The sequence below is a fragment of the Aquarana catesbeiana genome, linkage group LG03, assembly GCF_042186555.1.
Source record: "Aquarana catesbeiana isolate 2022-GZ linkage group LG03, ASM4218655v1, whole genome shotgun sequence".
Lineage (NCBI taxonomy): Eukaryota > Metazoa > Chordata > Amphibia > Anura > Ranidae > Aquarana > Aquarana catesbeiana.
The window spans coordinates 743899785-743920902 of record NC_133326.1 but is presented as its reverse complement, the minus strand read 5'-3'; the positions used below and the strand labels follow the sequence as shown (position 1 = coordinate 743920902).

The 21118-nt window shown below is 56.6% G+C and overlaps 1 protein-coding gene across 1 annotated transcript in view; it reads left to right on the top strand.

Moving 5' to 3' along the window:
• TP53 (tumor protein p53) overlaps window positions 1–21118 on the top strand; it is a 34233-nt gene that overhangs the window by 9610 nt on the left and 3505 nt on the right. Inside the window, exons 2-6 of the mRNA XM_073623488.1 lie at window positions 6915–6995; window positions 13780–13825; window positions 14017–14190; window positions 17799–17985; window positions 20603–20712. Coding sequence (XP_073479589.1) covers window positions 6925–6995; window positions 13780–13825; window positions 14017–14190; window positions 17799–17985; window positions 20603–20712 — 588 coding nt within the window. The 5' untranslated portion in view covers window positions 6915–6924. The remainder of the gene's footprint in view (window positions 1–6914; window positions 6996–13779; window positions 13826–14016; window positions 14191–17798; window positions 17986–20602; window positions 20713–21118) is intronic.

Genomic DNA, 21118 nt, shown 5'->3' with positions numbered 1-21118 from the left:
TGATGTACAATCCTCCAGGGGGTCAAACTCACCAGATAGAAGACGTATTCCACCACGTGATGTACACTCCCCCAGGGGGAAAACTCACCAGATAGAAGACGTATTCCACCATGTGATGTACAATCCTCCAGGGGATCAAACTCACCAGATAAAAGGCGTATTCCACCACGTGATGTACACTCCTCCAGGGGAAAACTCGCCAGATAGAGGGCATATTCCACCACGTGATGTACACTCCTACAGGGGGTCAAACCCACCAGATAGAGGGCATATTCCACCACGTGATGTACACTCCCCCAGGGGGAAAACTCACCAGATAGAAGACGTATTCCACCATGTGATGTACAATCCTCCAGGGGATCAAACTCACCAGATAAAAGGCGTATTCCACCACGTGATGTACACTCCTCCAGGGGGAAAACTCGCCAGATAGAGGGCATATTCCACCACGTGATGTACACTCCTACAGGGGGTCAAACCCACCAGATAGAGGGCATATTCCACCACGTGATGTACACTCCCCCAGGGGGAAAACTCACCAGATAGAAGACGTATTCCACCATGTGATGTACAATCCTCCAGGGGGTCAAACTCACCAGATAGAAGACGTATTCCACCACGTGATGTACACTCCTCCAGGGGGAAAACTCACCAGATAGAAGACGTATTCCACCATGTGATGTACAATCCTCCAGGGGGTCAAACTCACCAGATAGAAGACGTATTCCACCACGTGATGTACACTCCCCCAGGGGGAAAACTCACCAGATAGAAGACGTATTCCACCATGTGATGTACAATCCTCCAGGGGATCAAACTCACCAGATAAAAGGCGTATTCCACCACGTGATGTACACTCCTCCAGGGGGAAAACTCGCCAGATAGAGGGCATATTCCACCACGTGATGTACACTCCTACAGGGGGTCAAACCCACCAGATAGAGGGCATATTCCACCACGTGATGTACACTCCCCCAGGGGGAAAACTCACCAGATAGAAGACGTATTCCACCATGTGATGTACACTCCTCCAGGGGGTCAAACTCACCAGATAGAAGACGTATTCCACCACGTGATGTACACTCCTACAGGGGGTCAAACCCACCAGATAGAGGGCATATTCCACCACGTGATGTACACTCCCCCAGGGGGAAAACTCACCAGATAGAAGACGTATTCCACCATGTGATGTACAATCCTCCAGGGGGTCAAACTCACCAGATAGAAGACGTATTCCACCACGTGATGTACACTCCTCCAGGGGGAAAACTCACCAGATAGAAGACGTATTCCACCATGTGATGTACAATCCTCCAGGGGGTCAAACTCACCAGATAGAAGACGTATTCCACCACGTGATGTACACTCCCCCAGGGGGAAAACTCACCAGATAGAAGACGTATTCCACCATGTGATGTACAATCCTCCAGGGGATCAAACTCACCAGATAAAAGGCGTATTCCACCACGTGATGTACACTCCTCCAGGGGGAAAACTCGCCAGATAGAGGGCATATTCCACCACGTGATGTACACTCCTACAGGGGGTCAAACCCACCAGATAGAGGGCATATTCCACCACGTGATGTACACTCCCCCAGGGGGAAAACTCACCAGATAGAAGACGTATTCCACCATGTGATGTACACTCCTCCAGGGGGTCAAACTCACCAGATAGAAGACGTATTCCACCACGTGATGTACACTCCTACAGGGGGTCAAACCCACCAGATAGAGGGCATATTCCACCACGTGATGTACACTCCCCCAGGGGGAAAACTCACCAGATAGAAGACGTATTCCACCATGTGATGTACAATCCTCCAGGGGATCAAACTCACCAGATAGAAGACGTATTCCACCATGTGATGTACAATCCTCCAGGGGATCAAACTCACCAGATAGAAGACGTATTCCACCATGTGATGTACACTCCTACAGGGGGTCAAACTCACCAGATAGAGGGCATATTCCACCACGTGAGGGGAATGGAGGGGTCGGTGCCCTGGGGGAGGGAAGGGGAGGGGTCGGTGCCCTGAGGGAGGGAAGGGGAGGGGTCGGTGCTCTGGCGGAGGGAAGGGGAGGGGTCGGTGCTCTGGGTGAGGGGTCGGTGCTCTGGCGGAGGGAAGGGGAGGGGTCGGTGCTCTGGCGGAGGGGAGGGGCGGTGCTCTGGGGGAGGGGGGGATCGGTGCTCTGGCGGAGAGAAGGGGAGGGGTCGGTGTTCTGGGGGAGGGAAGGGGAGGGGTCGGTGCTCTGGGGGAGGGGGTCGGTGCTCTGGGGGAGGGAAGGGGAGGGGGTCGGTGCTCTGGCGGAGGGAAGGGGAGGGGGTCGGTGCTCTGGCGGAGGGAAGGGGAGGGGGTCGGTGCTCTGGCGGAGGGAAGGGGAGGGGGCATTGCTCTGGCGGAGGGAAGGGGAGGGGGCATTGCTCTGGCGGAGGGAAGGGGAGGGGGTCGGTGCTCTGGGGGAGGGAAGGGGAGGGGGTCGGTGCTCTGGGGGAGGGAAGGGGAGGGGGTCGGTGCTCTGGCGGAGGGAAGGGGAGGGGGTCGGTGCTCTGGCGGAGGGAAGGGGAGGGGGCATTGCTCTGGCGGAGGGAAGGGGAGGGGGCATTGCTCTGGCGGAGGGAAGGGGAGGGGGCATTGCTCTGGCGGAGGGAAGGGGAGGGGGCATTGCTCTGGCGGAGGGAAGGGGAGGGGGTCGGTGCTCTGGCGGAGGGAAGGGGAGGGGGCATTGCTCTGGCGGAGGGAAGGGGAGGGGGTCGGTGCTCTGGCGGAGGGAAGGGGAGGGGGTCGGTGCTCTGGGGGAGGGGAGGGGGTCGGTGCTCTGGGGGAGGGAAGGGGAGGGGGTCGGTGCTCTGGGGGAGGGAAGGGGAGGGGGTCGGTGCTCTGGCGGAGGGAAGGGGAGGGGGTCGGTGCTCTGGCGGAGGGAAGGGGAGGGGGTCGGTGCTCTGGCGGAGGGAAGGGGAGGGGGTCGGTGCTCTGGCGGAGGGAAGGGGAGGGGGTCGGTGCTCTGGCGGAGGGGAGGGGGTCGGTGCTCTGGCGGAGGGGAGGGGGTCGGTGCTCTGGCGGAGGGGAGGGGGTCGGTGCTCTGGCGGAGGGGAGGGGTTCGGTGCTCTGGCGGAGGGGAGGGGGTCGGTGCTCTGGCGGAGGGAAGGGGAGGGGTCGGTGCTCTGGCGGAGGGAAGGGGAGGGGGTCGGTGCTCTGGCGGAGGGGAGGGGGTCGGTGCTCTGGCGGAGGGAAGGGGAGGGGGTCGGTGCTCTGGCGGAGGGAAGGGGAGGGGTCGGTGCTCTGGCGGAGGGAAGGGGAGGGGGTCGGTGCTCTGGCGGAGGGGAGGGGGCGGTTCTCTGGGGGAGGGAAGGGGAGGGGGTCGGTGCTCTGGCGGAGGGAAGGGGAGGGGGTCGGTGCTCTGGCGGGGGAAGGGGAGGGGGTCGGTGCTCTGGCGGAGGGAAGGGGAGGGGTCGGTGCTCTGGCGGAGGGAAGGGGAGGGGGTCGGTGCTCTGGCGGAGGGGAGGGGGTCGGTGCTCTGGCGGAGGGAAGGGGAGGGGGTCGGTGCTCTGGCGGAGGGAAGGGGAGGGGGCATTGCTCTGGCGGAGGGAAGGGGAGGGGGCATTGCTCTGGCGGAGGGAAGGGGAGGGGGCATTGCTCTGGCGGAGGGAAGGGGAGGGGTCGGTGCTCTGGCGGAGGGAAGGGGAGGGGGTCGGTGCTCTGGGGGAGGGAAGGGGAGGGGGTCGGTGCTCTGGGGGAGGGAAGGGGAGGGGGTCGGTGCTCTGGCGGAGGGAAGGGGAGGGGGTCGGTGCTCTGGCGGAGGGAAGGGGAGGGGGTCGGTGCTCTGGCGGAGGGAAGGGGAGGGGGTCGGTGCTCTGGCGGAGGGGAGGGGGTCGGTGCTCTGGCGGAGGGGAGGGGGTCGGTGCTCTGGCGGAGGGGAGGGGGTCGGTGCTCTGGCGGAGGGAAGGGGAGGGGGTCGGTGCTCTGGCGGAGGGAAGGGGAGGGGGTCGGTGCTCTGGCGGAGGGAAGGGGAGGGGGTCGGTGCTCTGGCGGAGGGGAGGGGGTCGGTGCTCTGGCGGAGGGAAGGGGAGGGGTCGGTGCTCTGGCGGAGGGAAGGGGAGGGGGTCGGTGCTCTGGCGGAGGGGGTCGGTGCTCTGGCGGAGGGGAGGGGGCGGTTCTCTGGGGGAGGGAAGGGGAGGGGGTCGGTGCTCTGGCGGAGGGAAGGGGAGGGGGTCGGTGCTCTGGCGGAGGGAAGGGGAGGGGGTCGGTGCTCTGGCGGAGGGAAGGGGAGGGGTCGGTGCTCTGGCGGAGGGAAGGGGAGGGGGTCGGTGCTCTGGCGGAGGGAAGGGGAGGGGGTCGGTGCTCTGGCGGAGGGAAGGGGAGGGGGTCGGTGCTCTGGCGGAGGGAAGGGGAGGGGGTCGGTGCTCTGGCGGAGGGAAGGGGAGGGGGCATTGCTCTGGCGGAGGGAAGGGGAGGGGGCATTGCTCTGGCGGAGGGAAGGGGAGGGGGTCGGTGCTCTGGCGGAGGGAAGGGGAGGGGGCATTGCTCTGGCGGAGGGAAGGGGAGGGGTCGGTGCTCTGGGGGAGGGAAGGGGAGGGGGTCGGTTGCTCTGGGGGAGGGAAGGGGAGGGGGTCGGTGCTCTGGGGGAGGGAAGGGGAGGGGGTTGGTGCTCTGGGGGAGGGAAGGGGAGGGGGCGGGGGTCGGTGCTCTGGCGGAGGGAAGGGGAGGGGGTCGGTGCTCTGGCGGAGGGAAGGGGAGGGGGTCGGTGCTCTGGCGGAGGGAAGGGGAGGGGGTCGGTGCTCTGGCGGAGGGAAGGGGAGGGGGTCGGTGCTCTGGCGGAGGGAAGGGGAGGGGGTCGGTGCTCTGGCGGAGGGAAGGGGGTCGGTGCTCTGGCGGAGGGGAGGGGTCGGTGCTCTGGCGGAGGGAAGGGGAGGGGGTTGGTGCTCTGGCGGAGGGAAGGGGAGGGGTCGGTGCTCTGGCGGAGGGAAGGGGAGGGGGTCGGTGCTCTGGCGGAGGGAAGGGGAGGGGGTCGGTGCTCTGGCGGAGGGAAGGGGAGGGGGTCGGTGCTCTGGGGGAGGGAAGGGGAGGGGGTCGGTGCTCTGGGGGAGGGAAGGGGAGGGGGTCGGTGCTCTGGCGGAGGGAAGGGGAGGGGTCGGTGCTCTGGCGGAGGGAAGGGGAGGGGGCATTGCTCTGGCGGAGGGAAGGGGAGGGGTCGGTGCTCTGGGGGAGGGAAGGGGAGGGGGTCGGTGCTCTGGGGGAGGGAAGGGGAGGGGGTCGGTGCTCTGGCGGAGGGAAGGGGAGGGGGTCGGTGCTCTGGCGGAGGGAAGGGGAGGGGGTCGGTGCTCTGGCGGAGGGAAGGGGAGGGGGTCGGTGCTCTGGGGGAGGGAAGGGGAGGGGGTCGGTGCTCTGGCGGAGGGAAGGGGAGGGGGTCGGTGCTCTGGCGGAGGGAAGGGGAGGGGGTCGGTGCTCTGGCGGAGGGAAGGGGAGGGGGTCGGTGCTCTGGCGGAGGGAAGGGGAGGGGGTCGGTGCTCTGGCGGAGGGAAGGGGAGGGGGTCGGTGCTCTGGGGGAGGGAAGGGGAGGGGGTCGGTGTTCTGGCGGAGGGAAGGGGAGGGGGTCGGTGTTCTGGCGGAGGGAAGGGGAGGGGGTCGGTGTTCTGGCGGAGGGAAGGGGAGGGGGTCGGTGTTCTGGCGGAGGGAAGGGGAGGGGGTCGGTGCTCTGGCGGAGGGAAGGGGAGGGGGTCGGTGCTCTGGCGGAGGGAAGGGGAGGGGGTCGGTGCTCTGGCGGAGGGAAGGGGAGGGGGTCGGTGCTCTGGCGGAGGGAAGGGGAGGGGGTCGGTGCTCTGGCGGAGGGGAGGGGGTCGGTGCTCTGGGGGAGGGAAGGGGAGGGGGTCGGTGCTCTGGGGGAGGGAAGGGGAGGGGGTCGGTGCTCTGGCGGAGGGAAGGGGAGGGGGTCGGTGCTCTGGCGGAGGGAAGGGGAGGGGGTCGGTGCTCTGGCGGAGGGAAGGGGAGGGGGTCGGTGCTCTGGCGGAGGGAAGGGGAGGGGGTCGGTGCTCTGGCGGAGGGGAGGGGGGCGGTGCCCTGGCGGAGGGAAGGGGAGGGGTCGGTTCTTTGGCGGAGGGAAGGGGAGGGGTCGGTGCTCTGGGGGAGGGAAGGGGAGGGGGTCGGTTCTCTGGGGGAGGGAAGGGGAGGGGGTCGGTTCTCTGGGGGAGGGAAGGGGAGGGGGTCGGTTCTCTGGGGGAGGGAAGGGGAGGGGTCGGTGCTCTGGCGGAGGGAAGGGGAGGGGTCAGTGCTCTGGGGGAGGGAAGGGGAGGGGGTCGGTGCTCTGGCGGAGGGAAGGGGAGGGGGTCGGTGCTCTGGCGGAGGGAAGGGGAGGGGGTCGGTGCTCTGGGGGAGGGAAGGGGAGGGGGTCGGTGCTCTGGGGGAGGGAAGGGGAGGGGTCGGTGCTCTGGCGGAGGGAAGGGGAGGGGTCAGTGCTCTGGGGGAGGGAAGGGGAGGGGGTCGGTGCTCTGGCGGAGGGGAGGGGGCGGTGCTCTGGTGGAGGGGGTGTTGCTCTGGTGGAGGGGAGGGGGCGGTGCTCTGGCAGGATGTTAGGAAAAGTCCTGCAAGCAGTATCTTTGGGTGGGTTTAGGCTCCGCCCTTTCCTGTTGGAATCAATGGGCACCGCTGCTGAGGGTGCATTTAACCCTTTCTTCAGTCGTGTGTGTGTGGGTGGGTGGGTGGGTGGGTGGGTGGGGGGGGGGGATAAAATTGCCACTAAGAATAGCAGCACTTTGATGATAATGCGGAGCGATGTGAGGATTGTATGAGATGGAGAGTTTTGTATTCTTCATATGGAGGCGGAGCCAAGTCTGTTTTTGTGCTTTTTTATTTCTGTATGGAATATCTTGTATCCTGTCCTGCACCATGTATGACGTTCTCCCCTCCCCCCCCACAGATCTCATCTGATGGATCCTCCCAGTGACAACGGTATGGAGCCGCCCCTCAGCCAGGAGACCTTCGAGGACCTCTGGAGTCTGTAAGTGACACCCCGATACACCCAATGACACCCCACTACACCCCGATACACCCCGATACACCCAATGACACCCCACTACACCCCGATACATCCCGATACACCCAATGACACCCCACTACACCCCACTACATCCCGATACACCCCACTGCACCCCGATACACCCAATGACACCCCACTACACCCCGATACACCCCCACTACACCCCGATACACCCCAATGACACCCCACTACACCCCGATACACCCCAATGACACCCCGATACACCCCCACTACACCCCGATACACCCAATGACACCCCACTGACACCCCGATACACCCCACTGACACCCCGATACACCCCAATGACACCCCGATACACCCCAATGACACCCCGATACAACCCAATGACACCCTGATACACCCAATGACACCCCACTACACCCCGATACACCCAATGACACCCCAATGGCACCCCACTGCACTCCGATACACCCCGATACACCCAATGACACCCCACTACACCCCGATACACCCCAATGACACCCCGATACACCCCCACTACACCCCGATACACCCAATGACACCCCACTACACCCCGATACACCCCAATGACACCCCGATACACCCAATGACACCCCACTACACCCCGATACACCCAATGACACCCCAATGACACCCCACTGCACTCCGATACACCCCAATGACACCCTGATACACCCCGGATACACCCCAATGACACCCTGATACACCCAATGACACCCCGATACACCCAATGACACCCCACTGACACCCCGATACACCCCACTGACACCCCGATACACCCCCACTACACCCCGATACACCCCAATGACACCCTGATACACCCAATGACACCCCACTACACCCCGATACACCCAATGACACCCCAATGACACCCCACTGCACTCCGATACACCCCAATGACACCCTGATACACCCCGGATACACCCCAATGACACCCTGATACACCCAATGACACCCCGATACACCCAATGTATGGTGTGTGTGCAAAACCGCAAAGCACTGTGATGGTTATTTAAGATGAAAAATAAAACTCCAAAAATCAAATACAATATGTGAGGCTGCTATCAATAAAAAGTGCTCAAAATCTCCACAAATAAATAAATATAAAGATTGAAGCGCTTTGCTGTGTGATCAGTGGAAAATAAAATAAATAAATAAATAAATGTGTAACCCACAAAAACAACAACAACTCCTCCTGTGCAATGAGAATGCAGCTAAAATAAGTGACCAGCGTGTTAATACTAGTAGATACCTGTCACAGTATATGTTATAAATAAATATAAAAATAGTGAAGTGTCAAAACAGATGATTGGCCATAAATAAATACTGATAAATCATTACAAAATAGACACTCTGATGATATAAATATATAAAAAGGCAGGACAACCAATTTACATGGAGAGTAATTATAGTCCCAATTGTTAGAAGATCTTTAATTTGAGCGCTTGCTTGTTAATCCTGAACGACAGTATCATTCAACTCCAACCTCATAAGATGTGGTTTTCAGCACCAACAATCATATGTAAAGCAAATAAAAAAAGAAATTTCATTGCGCAATGCTCTGAAAATATATAGTACACCAGCAAACAAGCTATGAGATCCACTCACGTGTGCCCAGTATTAGAAAAGACATATGCAGATGTGATTAGCAGTCAGCCGCCAAAGGACGAGAGCAGGATCACTGCAGTACACAGCCACACTGACAGACTGCACAGTGCGTCCTAGGCTCCTGACACGCGTTGCGTCACCGTCACGTGACTTTCTCAAGGATACACTCGAGACATCACGGTCTCTGTCTTATAGCACAATGGGATAGCGGTTGCCATGCCTACAACGTGATTCACTCGAGTCATCATCCTGCTTTCTGCATATCATAATCTATTGGTTATAAGTCTACTTTTATTATTTATACAATTAAAGGGTAATAGCAAATTATACATATTAATAAAATGAAAAACCACTATATATATATATATATATATATTGCCCCTTGATATGTACAAATACCTGGCTTGCTGGAGGTGGCTATTCATGACCATTAGTAAGAAAATAGTAATGGTGCAATACTAGTTTATACCACTGGAGGGTGCATAACATTGATCGTAATTACCCAGTGTATATTTTTAATTTATGTATATGTTTATAAAGCGGTTTTTCATTTTATTAATATGTGTAATTTGCTATTACCTTTTTTAATTGTATAAAATCTTTTTTATATATACCTATACACCCCACTGACACCCTGATACACCCCACTGTGTGTGATTGTGTTAGTATTACATTACATATCCCTGTATGTTGTGGTCATTCAGGTGATTATCTAATAGTTTCTTGAAGCTAGCAATGCTCCCCGCTGAGACCACCGCCTGTGGAAGGGAATTCCACATCCTTGCCGCTCTTACAGTAAAGAACCCTCTACGTAGTTTAAGGTTAAACCTCTTTTCTTCTAATTGTAATGAGTGGCCACGAGTCTTATTAAACTCTCTTCTGCAAAAAAGTTTTATCCCTATTGTGGGGTCACCAGTCCGGTATTTCTATATTGTGGGGTCACCAGTCCGGTATTTGTATATTGTGGGGTCACCAGTCCAGTATTTATATATTGTGGGGTCACCAGTCCGGTATTTGTATATTGTGGGGTCACCAGTCCAGTATTTATATATTGTGGGGTCACCAGTCCGGTATTTATATATTGTGGGGTCACCAGTCCGGTATTTATATATTGTGGGGTCACCAGTCCGGTATTTATATATTGTGGGGTCACCAGTCCGGTATTTATATATTGTGGGGTCACCAGTCCGGTATTTGTATATTGTGGGGTCACCAGTCCGGTATTTGTATATTGTGGGGTCACCAGTCCGGTATTTGTATATTGTGGGGTCACCAGTCCGGTATTTATATATTGTGGGGTCACCAGTCCGGTATTTATATATTGTGGGGTCACCAGTCCGGTATTTATATATTGTGGGGTCACCAGTCCGGTATTTATATATTGTGGGGTCACCAGTCCGGTATTTATATATTGTGGGGTCACCAGTCCGGTATTTATACAATGAAATCATATCCCCTCTCAAGCGTCTCTTCTCCAGAGAGAATAAGTTCAGAGCTCACAACCTTTCCTCATAACTAAGATCCTCCAGACCCTTTATTAGCTTTGTTGCCCTTCTTTGTACTCGCTCCATTTCCAGTACATCCTTCCTGAGGACTGGTGCCCAGAACTGGACAGCATACTCCAGGTGCGGCCGGACCAGAGTCTTGTAGAGCGGGAGAATTATAATTTTATCTCTGGAGTTGATCCCCTTTTTAATGCCAATATTCTGTTTGCTTTGTTAGCAGCAGCTTGGCATTGCATGTCATTGCTGAGCCTATCATCTACTAGGACCCCCAGGTCCTTTTCCATCCTAGATCCCCCCAGAAGTTCTCCCCCCAGTCTATAGATTGCATTCAGATTTTTACCACCCAAATGCATTACTTTACATTTTTCTACATTGAACCTCATTTGCCATGTAGTCGCCCCTCCCCCATTAATTTGTTCAGGTCTTTTTGCAAGGTTTCCACATCCTGCGGAGAAGTTATTGCCCTGCTTAGCTTAGTATCGTCTGTAAATACAGAGATTGAACTGTTTATCCCATCCTCCAGGTCATTTATGAACAAATTAAATAGGATTGGTCCCAGCACAGAACCCTGGGGAACCCCACTACCCACCCCTGACCATTCTGAGTACTCCCCATTTATCACCACCCTCTGAACACGCCCTTGTAGCCAGTTTTCAATCCATGTACTCACCCTATGGTCCATGCCAACGCACCTTATTTTGTACAGTAAACGTTTATGGGGAACTGTGTCAAATGCTTTTGTAAAATCCAGATACACCACGTCTACGGGCCTTCCTTTATCTAGATGGCAGCTCACCTCCTCATAGAAGGTTAATAGATTGGTTTGGCAAGAACGATTCTTCATGAATCCATGCTGATTACAGCTAATGATATCATTCTTATTACTAAAATCTTGTATATAGTCCCTTATCATCCCCTCCAAGAGTTTACATACTATTGATGTTAGGCTAACTGGTCTGTAATTCCCAGGGATGTATTTTTGGGCCATCTTCATTCCCAGCAGATCTGCACCCTCCTCATTTAGGTGCAGTCCGTCCCTTCTATAGTACCGGTTACCGACTGAGAAGTCGGCCCAGTCCTCCAGGAACCCAAACCCCTCCTTACTACACCAGCTCTTCAGCCACTTGTTTACTTCCCTAATCTCCCTCTGCCTCTCTGGTGTGGCTCGATGTACCGGTAGTATTCCTGAGAACACTACCTTGGAGGTCCTTTTCCTCAATTTAGCACCTAAGTCCCTAAAATCGTTCTTTAGGACACTCCATCTGCCTCTGACTTTGTCATTGGTGCCAACGTGCACCATGACAGCCGGGTCTTCCCCAGCCCCTCCCAGTAATCTGTCCACAAGATCCGTGATGTGCCGAACCCGAGCGCCCGGTAGACAACATACTGTTCGGCGCTTCAGGTCTTGGTTACAGATTGCCCTCTCTGTCCTTCTAAGAATTGAGTCCCCTACCCCCAGAATCTGTCTTTCCTTTCCCTTTGCTGCCCCCCCACTCTCACTGGAGGAGTTCTTCCCCCGGCAGCTAGGAGAGTCCCTCATCTCCAGCAGTGCTGGTCCCTGACTGGTTTCACCAATGTCACTCAATGGAGCGTACTTATTGGGATGCTCCAGTCCTGGATCGGCCTCCCTGGCACTTCCCCCTCTACCCCTCCTGACTGTCACCCATCTACTCTTTGCTAGTGCCAGCACCTCTTTGTCTCCACCCCCCTCTGTGCTGGCCCCTGCCGGCACCTCTTTGTCTCCACCACCTCTGTGCTGGCCCCTGCCAGGTCCTCTTTGTCTCCACCACCTCTGTGCTGGCCCCTGCCGGGTCCTCTTTGTCTCCACCCTCCTCTGTGCTGGCCCCTGCCGGGTCCTCTTTGTCTCCACCCTCCTCTGTGCTGGCCCCTGCCGGGTCCTCTTTGTCTCCACCCTCCTCTGTGCTGGCCCCTGCCAGGTCCTCTTTGTCTCCACCACCTCTGTGCTGGCCCCTGCCGGGTCCTCTTTGTCTCCACCCGCCTCCTGTGCTGGCCCCTGCCGGCACCTCTTTGTCTCCACCCCCTCTGTGCTGGCCCCTGCCGGGTCCTTTTTGTCTCCGCCTCTGTGCTGGCCCCTTCCGGCACCTCTTTGTCTCCACCCCCTCTGTGCTGGCCCCTGCCGGGTCCTTTTTGTCTCCGCCTCTGTGCTGGCCCCTTCCGGCACCTCTTTGTCTCCACCCCCCTCTGTGCTGGCCCCTGCCGGGTCCTCTTTGTCTCCACCCTCCTCTGTGCTGGCCCCTGCCGGGTCCTCTTTGTCTCCACCCCCCTCTGTGCTGGCCCCTGCCGGGTCCTCTTTGTCTCCACCCTCCTCTGTGCTGGCCCCTGCCGGCACCTCTTTGTCCCCACCCCCTCTGTGCTGGCCCCTGCCGGGTCCTCTTTGTCTCCACCCCCTCTGTGCTGGCCCCTGCCGGCACCTCTTTGTCTCCACCCCCCTCTGTGCTGGCCCCTGCCGGCACCTCTTTGTCTCCACCCCCTCTGTGCTGGCCCCTGCCGGCACCTCTTTGTCTCCACCCCCTCTGTGCTGGCCCCTGCCGGCACCTCTTTGTCTCCACCCCCCTCTGTGCTGGCCCTTGCCGGCACCTCTTTGTCTCCACCCCCCTCTTTGCACACACATGTACTAACGATCCACACACACAATACACACACTGCTCAGACAACATTGCAGGTACTCACAATACAAAGGTACTTCCTGACACCAATACTCAATACAGCCCCCCTGTACACTCCCAGCACTCTCATGTACTTACAATATACAGGTACCTCACCCCCGATACAACCTCTTCTTTTCTACTCTGGTTTTTTAACTCGCCATTAAGTCCAGTTCCACTTGGTCCAAATTCCAGCAAACTCAAAGATGATCCGCTCACAATGAGTCCTACAGAAGGTTATATTATAGGCCTCAATCACCTGTGACCAACAACCACTCCCCTTAATTAGTGGGCTGGAGGAAGCAACGGGAAAAAAAACCTGTTTAAAAAGTGTCAGAAAAAGGTGTTAGAACCTAAAAATGCAACACAGCAAAAACCAGCACTCAAACAGCACAACTTCTTCACACTTTCCACCCACTGCTGACACTCCGATGTACCCCGCAACACCCCACTATACCCCACTACTGACACTCCGATGTACCCCGCAACACCCCACTATACCCCGCAACACCCCACTGCTGACACTCCGCTATACCCCACAACACCCCACTGCTGACGCTCCGATGTACCCCACAACACCCCACTATACCCCACAACACCCCACTGCTGACGCTCCGATGTACCCCACAACACCCCACTATACCCCACAACACCCCACTGCTGACACTCCGATGTACCCCACAACACCCCACTATACCCCACTGCTGACACTCCGATGTACCCCACAACACCCCACTGCTGACACTCCGCTATACCCCACAACACCCCACAACACCCCACTGCTGACACTCCGCTATACCCCACAACACCCCACTGCTGAGACCCCAGTACACCACTGTCACCCCACAAGAGGAGGAGGTCAGACTCCTAGCTCCCTTCTGTCACCCAGCAGGAGGAGGAGCAGGCTTGTCACCCTACAAAGGGCGGAACATTGTAGTGATGTGTGTTATTTTGGTACAGATGATGTTCTCTTTTATTCTTCAGGTTGCCGGCCATACAGACGGTTAATTGTCCAGAAGAGGGATTTCCGGTAAGTGACCCCGTTGTGTGCCCCCCGCCATGTTCTCAGGTGTCTCCTGCCATGTATGGGGTTTCCTGGGTGGGTCTCGGGGTGGGGAAGGAGTCTCACTAATTTCTCGCAGGATTTCTATTGTTGGGTTTCCATCGTCCTTATTGTCATCGCTCGTCACTTTTCTTCTTCTCATTCCTCTCCATTATCAGGAGTTGATTTACTCCCTTCCCCCCACCATGACCACCTTACAGGAAGGCGGGATCACCAGCACCTTCACTCCTCCACCATCCACCGCCGTCCCCTCCACCGAGGATTACCCCGGGAACCACCACCTGGAGCTGGAGTTCGAGCAGAACGGGACCGCCAAGTCTGTCACCTGTACGGTACGTGTGAGGGACGGGCCCCGTGTGCTGGGTGTGAGGGACGGGCCCCGTGTGCTGGGTGTGAGGGACGGGCCCCGTGTGCTGGGTGTGAGGGACGGGCCCCGTGTGCTGGGTGTGAGGGACGAGACTGGCCCGTGTGCTGGGTGTGAGGGACGGGCCCCGTGTGCTGGGTGTGAGGGACGGGCCCCCTGCTGGGTGTGAGGGACGGGACGGGCCCCGTGTGCTGAGGATGAGACACAGGACCGGCCCTGTCCTGAACATGTCCAGACTAGTTGGGATCCTGGTCTGTGTGTGCAGCTCCTCCTCCTCCTCCTCCTCCTCCTCCTCACTCACCATAGAACAGAGTGGAGAGATGTGGAGTTGCAGCACTCTCCAGGAATGGAGCCCCCTTGAGTGGGGGACGGGTACCCCGAGATTCAGGCAGTTGGCAGTGATGTTCTGCAGGATCTCCCCATGAAGCGAAGCTCCGGAGAAGAGATGATCTGCAGCTGTCCTGTAACATAATGCAGTCAGAGGCTGGATGGAAGCTGTGAGCGGTCCCCTGTGTGATCAGGTGTGTGTGGGGAAAGGGGGGGCCCCTGTGTGTGTGGGGAAAGGGGGGGCCCCTGTGTGTGTGGGGAAAGGGGGGGCCCCTGTGTGTGTGGGGAAAGGGGGGGCCCCTGTGTGTGTGGGGAAAGGGGGGGGCCCCTGTGTGATCAGCTGTGTGTGGGGAAAGGGGGGGGCCCTGAGTGATCAGGTGTGTGTGGGGAAAGGGGGGGGCCCCTGTGTGATCAGCTGTGTGTGGGGAAAGGGGGGGGGCCCCTGTGTGATCAGCTGTGTGTGGGGAAAGGGGGCCCCTGTGTGATCAGCTGTGTGTGGGGAAAGGGGGCCCCTGTGTGATCAGCTGTGTGTGGGGAAAGGGGGGGGGCCCCTGTGTGATCAGCTGTGTGTGGGGAAAGGGGGGGCCCCTGTGTGATCAGCTGTGTGTGGGGAAAGGGGGCCCCTGTGTGATCAGCTGTGTGTGGGGAAAGGGGGCCCCTGTGTGATCAGGTGTGTGGGGAAAGGGGGCCCCTGTGTGATCAGGTGTGTGTGGGGAAAGGGGGCCTCTGTGTGATCAGGTGTGTGTGGGGAAAGGGGGGGCCCCTGTGTGATCAGGTGTGTGTGTGTGGGGAAAGGGGGCCCCTGTGTGATCAGGTGTGTGTGTGTGGAGAAAGGGGGCCTCTGTGTGATCAGGTGTGTGTGTGTGGAGAAAGGGGGCCTCTGTGTGATCAGGTGTGTGTGTGTGGGGAAAGGGGGGCCCGTGTGATCAGGTGTGTGTGTGTGGGGGAAAGGGGGGGGCCCTGTGTGATTAGGTGTTAGTGGGGAAAAGGGGGCCCCTGTGTGATCAGGTGTGTGTGTGTGTGGGGTAAGGGGGGCCCTGTGTGATCGGGTGTGTCTGGAGAAAGGGGGGCCCCTGTGTGATCGTGTGTGTTGGGAAAGGGGGGCCCCTGTGTGATCGTGTGTGTTGGGAAAGGGGGGCTCCTGTGTGATCGGGTGTGTGTGGGGAAAGGGGGGGGGGCCTGTGTGATCGGGGTTGTGTGGGGAAAGGGGGGCCCTATGTGATCAGGTGTGTGTTGGGAAAGGGGGGCCCCTGTGTGATCGGGTGTGTGTGTTGGGAAAGGGGGGCCCCTGTGTGATCGGGTGTGTGTGTGGGGAAAGGGGGGCCCCTGTGTGATCGGGTGTGTGTGGGGAAAGGGGGGCCCCTGTGTGATCGGGTGTGTGTGGGGAAAGGGGGCTCCTGTGTGTGGGGAAAGGGGGGCTCCTGTGTGATCGGGTGTGTGTGGGAAAAGGGGGGCTCCTGTGTGATCGGGTGTGTGTGGGAAAAGGGGGGCCCTTGTGTGGGGAAAGGCGGGGGGGCCCTGTGTGATCGGGGTTGTGTGGGGAAAGGGGGGCTCCTGTGTGATCGGGTGTGTGTGGGGAAAGGGGGGCTCCTGTGTGATCGGGTGTGTGTGGGAAAAGGGGGGCCCTTGTGTGGGGAAAGGCGGGGGGGCCCTATGTGATCAGGTGTGTGTGGGGAAAGGGGGGGGCCCTGTGTTGGGGGGGGGGGGGAGAGAGATGATCCATGGGGGTGAGTGAGGTGGTCTCCTTCCTGTGTGATGGAAGCGGAGGGGTAGGTGGGTCCCTGGAGCGATGGGAGATGAGGGGTAGGTGGGTCCCTGGAGCGATGGGAGATGAGGGGTAGGTGGGTCCCTGGAGCGATGGGAGATGAGGGGTAGGTGGGTCCCTGGAGCGATGGGAGGTGAGGGGTAGGTGGGTCCCTGGAGCGATGGGAGATGAGGTGGGTCCCTGGAGCGATGGGAGATGAGGTGGGTCCCTGGAGCGATGGGAGATGAGGTGTAGGTGAGTGCCTGGAGCGATGGGAGAGGAAGGATAGGTGGGTGCCTGGAGCGATGGGAGATGAGGTGTAGGTGAGTCCCTGGAGTGATGGAAGATGAGGAGGGGTAGGTGGGTCCCTGGAGCGTTGGGAGAGGAGGGGTAGGTGGGTCCCTGGAGCGATGGGAGGGGTAGGTGGGTGTAACGACACCCCGAGTATGAAAGGGGTTAAAGCCGTTTAGGACATTCCATTTCTGAACACTCCGATCAGCCGAACAAGAAACCCATACAAATAATTCTCCCCCCAAAGTACGGGACGAGGCTCTGTGTTGAGGGTCAAGCAGGAATCAATTTTATTTTGAGATCTCACACAAATATATACAGCAGGATGAAACTACAACCTCTCACCAGAAACCTAATTAACATAAGATAATTATCTAATCCTTTAGACAGCCTAGGTGACTGAGAGACATGACCTTTAGGACAGACTTCACGTCTCCTAACTCACCGACTATACAATACACATTATCATACATCTCAACACAGAACTCCTTCATACAATAGCAGAGTTAATTATCCCAGACAACAATGGCTGAAAGAGAAGCCACACTAGTCTCATTTACATTATAGAAGACAACAGACAGGTAGCTGGATTTGATGACATTAGCATCTAACAGTATGAATTAGTCACTATTTGTAATATGGCATATCCAGGGTCCCCAGAGTCTGTGTGTCTTGGGGGGACATGGACCTGAATCTAAAGTAACACCAACTCCAGGGTCCCCAGGCATACAGCTCACAAAGAGCACCGTTCCCCCAAATGCCAGGGCCCATAATCGGTAGGCAAGAGGCTAGCATTCAGTCCCCTCCAAAAGCCTCTGTCCCGGCTAGGTCTGTCACAGTGGGTCTCCGGAGTGATGGAAAATGAGGAGTAGGTGGGTCTCCGGAGTGATGGAAAATGAGGAGTAGGTGGGTCCCTGGAGTGATGGGGAGTTGTGCTCCAGTGTGATAGGAACTGTGTTGGTGGGGAGATCTTCTGTGTGATGGATATGTTCTGTATTGGTGGGGGAGTTGGATGAGCGGACACGCCCTGTGTCGGGGGGAGTTGGATGAGCGGACACGCCCTGTGTCGGGGGGAGTTGGATGAGCGGACACGCCCTGTGTCGGGGGGAGTTGGATGAGCGGACACCTCTAATGTGGTGGGGGGGGGGGGTTTAATACACCCAGAGTTTGGTTCGGGGCCCTATTGGCTCACCCCTCCCCCATCCTGTTTGCAGTACTCCCCAGACCTGAACAAGCTGTTCTGCCAATCTGCGAAGACCTGCCCGGTTCTGATCCACGTTCAGTCCCCCCCTCCCAATGGTTCCGTGCTCCGTGCAGTGGCGGTGTACAAGAAATCGGAGCACATGGCAGAGGTGGTGAAGCGGTGCCCTCATCATGAGAGATCTGTGGAGCCAGGTGATGGTAAGTGACCCCAGAAGGGGCGGGGTTTCTTCTACAATGTTTGTTTATGGTGGAGTCTATAGTGTAGTTTGGGGAGGAGGTCTCATCATACCTTCCAATATATTGTATGGATATCGGTTGCTCCCTTTTCAGGGAGGGGGATCCTGCTACATCTACCGTAGGTTGAAAGTGTTTTGTGTATTTTACAATTTTCCCATGGGGTAATTCTGAGGGGGAGGTGGGCTACATGTAAACTATGGGGCAACTGAAGGTTTTGGTTATTTTACAACTGCCGCATGGGGTCAGTTATAGGTGGGTAGTTTATCAATATTTGATGCATGCATTATTTCATGGACTAAATGGCACATTTTGTGGTTGCTGACCGGTGAGGCCAAAAGCGGGTTTCTATGTCTTCCCCTGCAGCATCCTTATCTTGCAGCCTCCAACCTTCTCACCACAGAGACCCCATCTGATATTTAGTCTGCGAAGTTGTTGACAGACAAACCTACACCGAAGGAGTCAGTCTTCTGCAAGCACCCCAAAATGAAAGGAGACTGTTTAGAATTTCAGCCATCGATGTGCTATGCACCACTTTGAAACTTGAGAGTTGGCCTTGAGCGTCTACGCGGGATTGGCCTTGAGCGTCTACGCGGGATTGGCCTTGAGCGTCTACGCGGGATTGGCCTTGAGCGTCTACGCGGGATTGGCCTTGAGCGTCTACCCGGCGACTGGCCTTGAGCGTCTACCCGGCGACTGGCCTTGAGCGTCTACCCGGCGACTGGCCTTGAGCGTCTACCCGGCGACTGGCCTTGAGCGTCTACCCGGCGACTGGCCCAGTCTAGGCTTCCTTAAGGCTACCAAAGCAACCAAGACCTTTCTGGCGCAGCTGTTCTCAGCCTTCCTTTTGAGACTGGAGGAACCTTGATGAATGGTTTGTCCCTCCCCAAGCGTCTTATCAGCCTTATACTTGTTTGAGGAGTACTTGGTTAAAAAGTGGATGTCTAAGCGGTCTACCTTTTACACATGGAAGCCGCACTTTGCTTAGTGCCAGGCAAGAAACTTTCATCTCAGATTCTTGTGCAAAACCTGGCATTTATGCATATGGGCGTGAACCAGGAATTTGGCCCTTCATACCATTCAGGATCCAGTCTATGCACTGGTGGTCTTGTTCTAGATCAGGAGTCTCCAAACTTTCTAAACAAAGAGCCATTGTGCTGTCCTTCAGACTTTAGGGGGAGCTAGACTAGGGCCAGTGAGGGTAGAAAATGTCCTGGCATCCAGTGGAAGTACACAACGCCCAATCTTAGATTACAGTGGGAGGAATTGTGCCTTTTTGTAGGTGTCAACGGGAATGGGAGGATTTTGGGCCCCAGAGGCCCGACCGAGAAGAGCAAAGGGACGCAGTTTGGAGAGTGCTGACTACCCGTTGAGTCCTTATCTTTTTTTTTTTTTTTTTTTTTTTATAGGTCAACTCCTCCTGTTTGCTCTTGCGTGACTTTGCGGTATCTGATTTTGGTAATGTCAACACTATAAAAACACCTTTTCGAACCTCCTTGGAGGTATTCCCCCTTCCACTCCCACTCTCACTTAGGTTTGGGTTCTTAGTTGCTGTGATGTAAGTATCTGAGCTGATGGCTCTATCCTGTAAAGAACCTATTCTGGTCTTGCTCAAGGACAAGATGGTGTTGAGGCCAAGAACTGCCTTCCAACCTTAAGTGGTTTTATCATTTTTCACCTCAACCAGAACATAGTTTTTCAGTCCCTCCTGTCCAACTCATCAGGAGAGGCCTGGATGCAGGTTTGGCTGTAAACGTCTTCCATTAGACTGAACATCCTCCTCATATCTGATGGTCTTCATAAAGGAGAACCATCTTCTTCCACCATTAAAGCTTCTGGTCCTAATATTGGGGTTCCATCCTCTCCTGCCTTGGCGCGCTCCACCAGATCTGTACATGCTTCTTAGGCTTTTCAGCATCAAGCTGTTTTCAAGATCTGCAAGGCTTCCATCTGGTGTTCCGTTCACGTGGGTGTCCAGGTTTTACCAGTTGGATGTTCAGGTCTTATCTGATGCCGGCTTCGGGTGTGAGGTCCTTCAGGTGGCTCTTCCCAAGTTCTGATGTTTGTTTGTGTGTGTGTCCGTGTTTAGTTGCCGTTACCCTCCTGGGGCTGTGATTTCGACATCTTCACAGCTTTTGAATTTGTGTCCTTCAAAAGACCAGAGAAAAAATAAGAAGCTGTTGGTACCTCTTTTTCCACAAAAGAGAGGGATGCTGGGAGTAGGATGGGCTTATACTGGACTAACACGCAATGTTTGTTTGCTGGTCCTCCTGTGGTCAGCAGTAGAACCCGACTGTATCTGATCTCCTGTGTTCCTCACTGAGCTCCAAGAATTTGGGTTTCACGGTAAGTACCAAAATCCTGTTAATTCTATCCAGCCGCTCTGCGGTCTGGAAAATGTGCCACCAATCGGCATCAAGCTCTCAGTTCAGGCTAGGAAGTAGATACAAGGAGCTCACAGGAAGACCTCTGGGGTCCTGAGGACAGGAAGTAACCCAGTCGGGGCACACAAAACCTCTGATAACAACAATGTTGACACATGACTTCCTCTGAATCAAGTCGTTATCTATTTATCTTTTAGATTACGCCCCTCGAAGTCACCTGATCCGCATCGAAGGGAATTCCATGGCACAGTATGCAGAGGATGTTAATGGGCGGCACAGCGTGTGCTTGCCCTATGAGGAGCCCCAGGTGAGCTGGGGCCATATTGTGGTGGAGGGGAAAGGTATGGGGGGGGGGGGGGATCTTTTGGGACCTCCTGTTCTGTGGGTTCCAGGGGCCATATTGTGATGGAGGGGGGAAAGGTGGGTATGTATTGGGGTGGGGGGGGGGGGTGTTTGGGATCCTCTGGGACCTCCTGTGCTGTGGGTTCATGGGGGCATCATTGTGGAGGGGAAAGGTGGGGTAGGTATTGGGGGAGGGGGAGATGTGTGGAATCCTGGGACCTCCTGTATTCTGGGTTCCAGGGGCCATATTGTGGTGGAGGGGAAAAGGTGGGGTATGTATTGGGGGTGGGGGGAGGGGAGGTGTGTGGAATCCTTGTTCTCTCCCATGCTCTGGGTTCCGGGGCCATATTGTGGTGGAGGGGAAAGGTGGG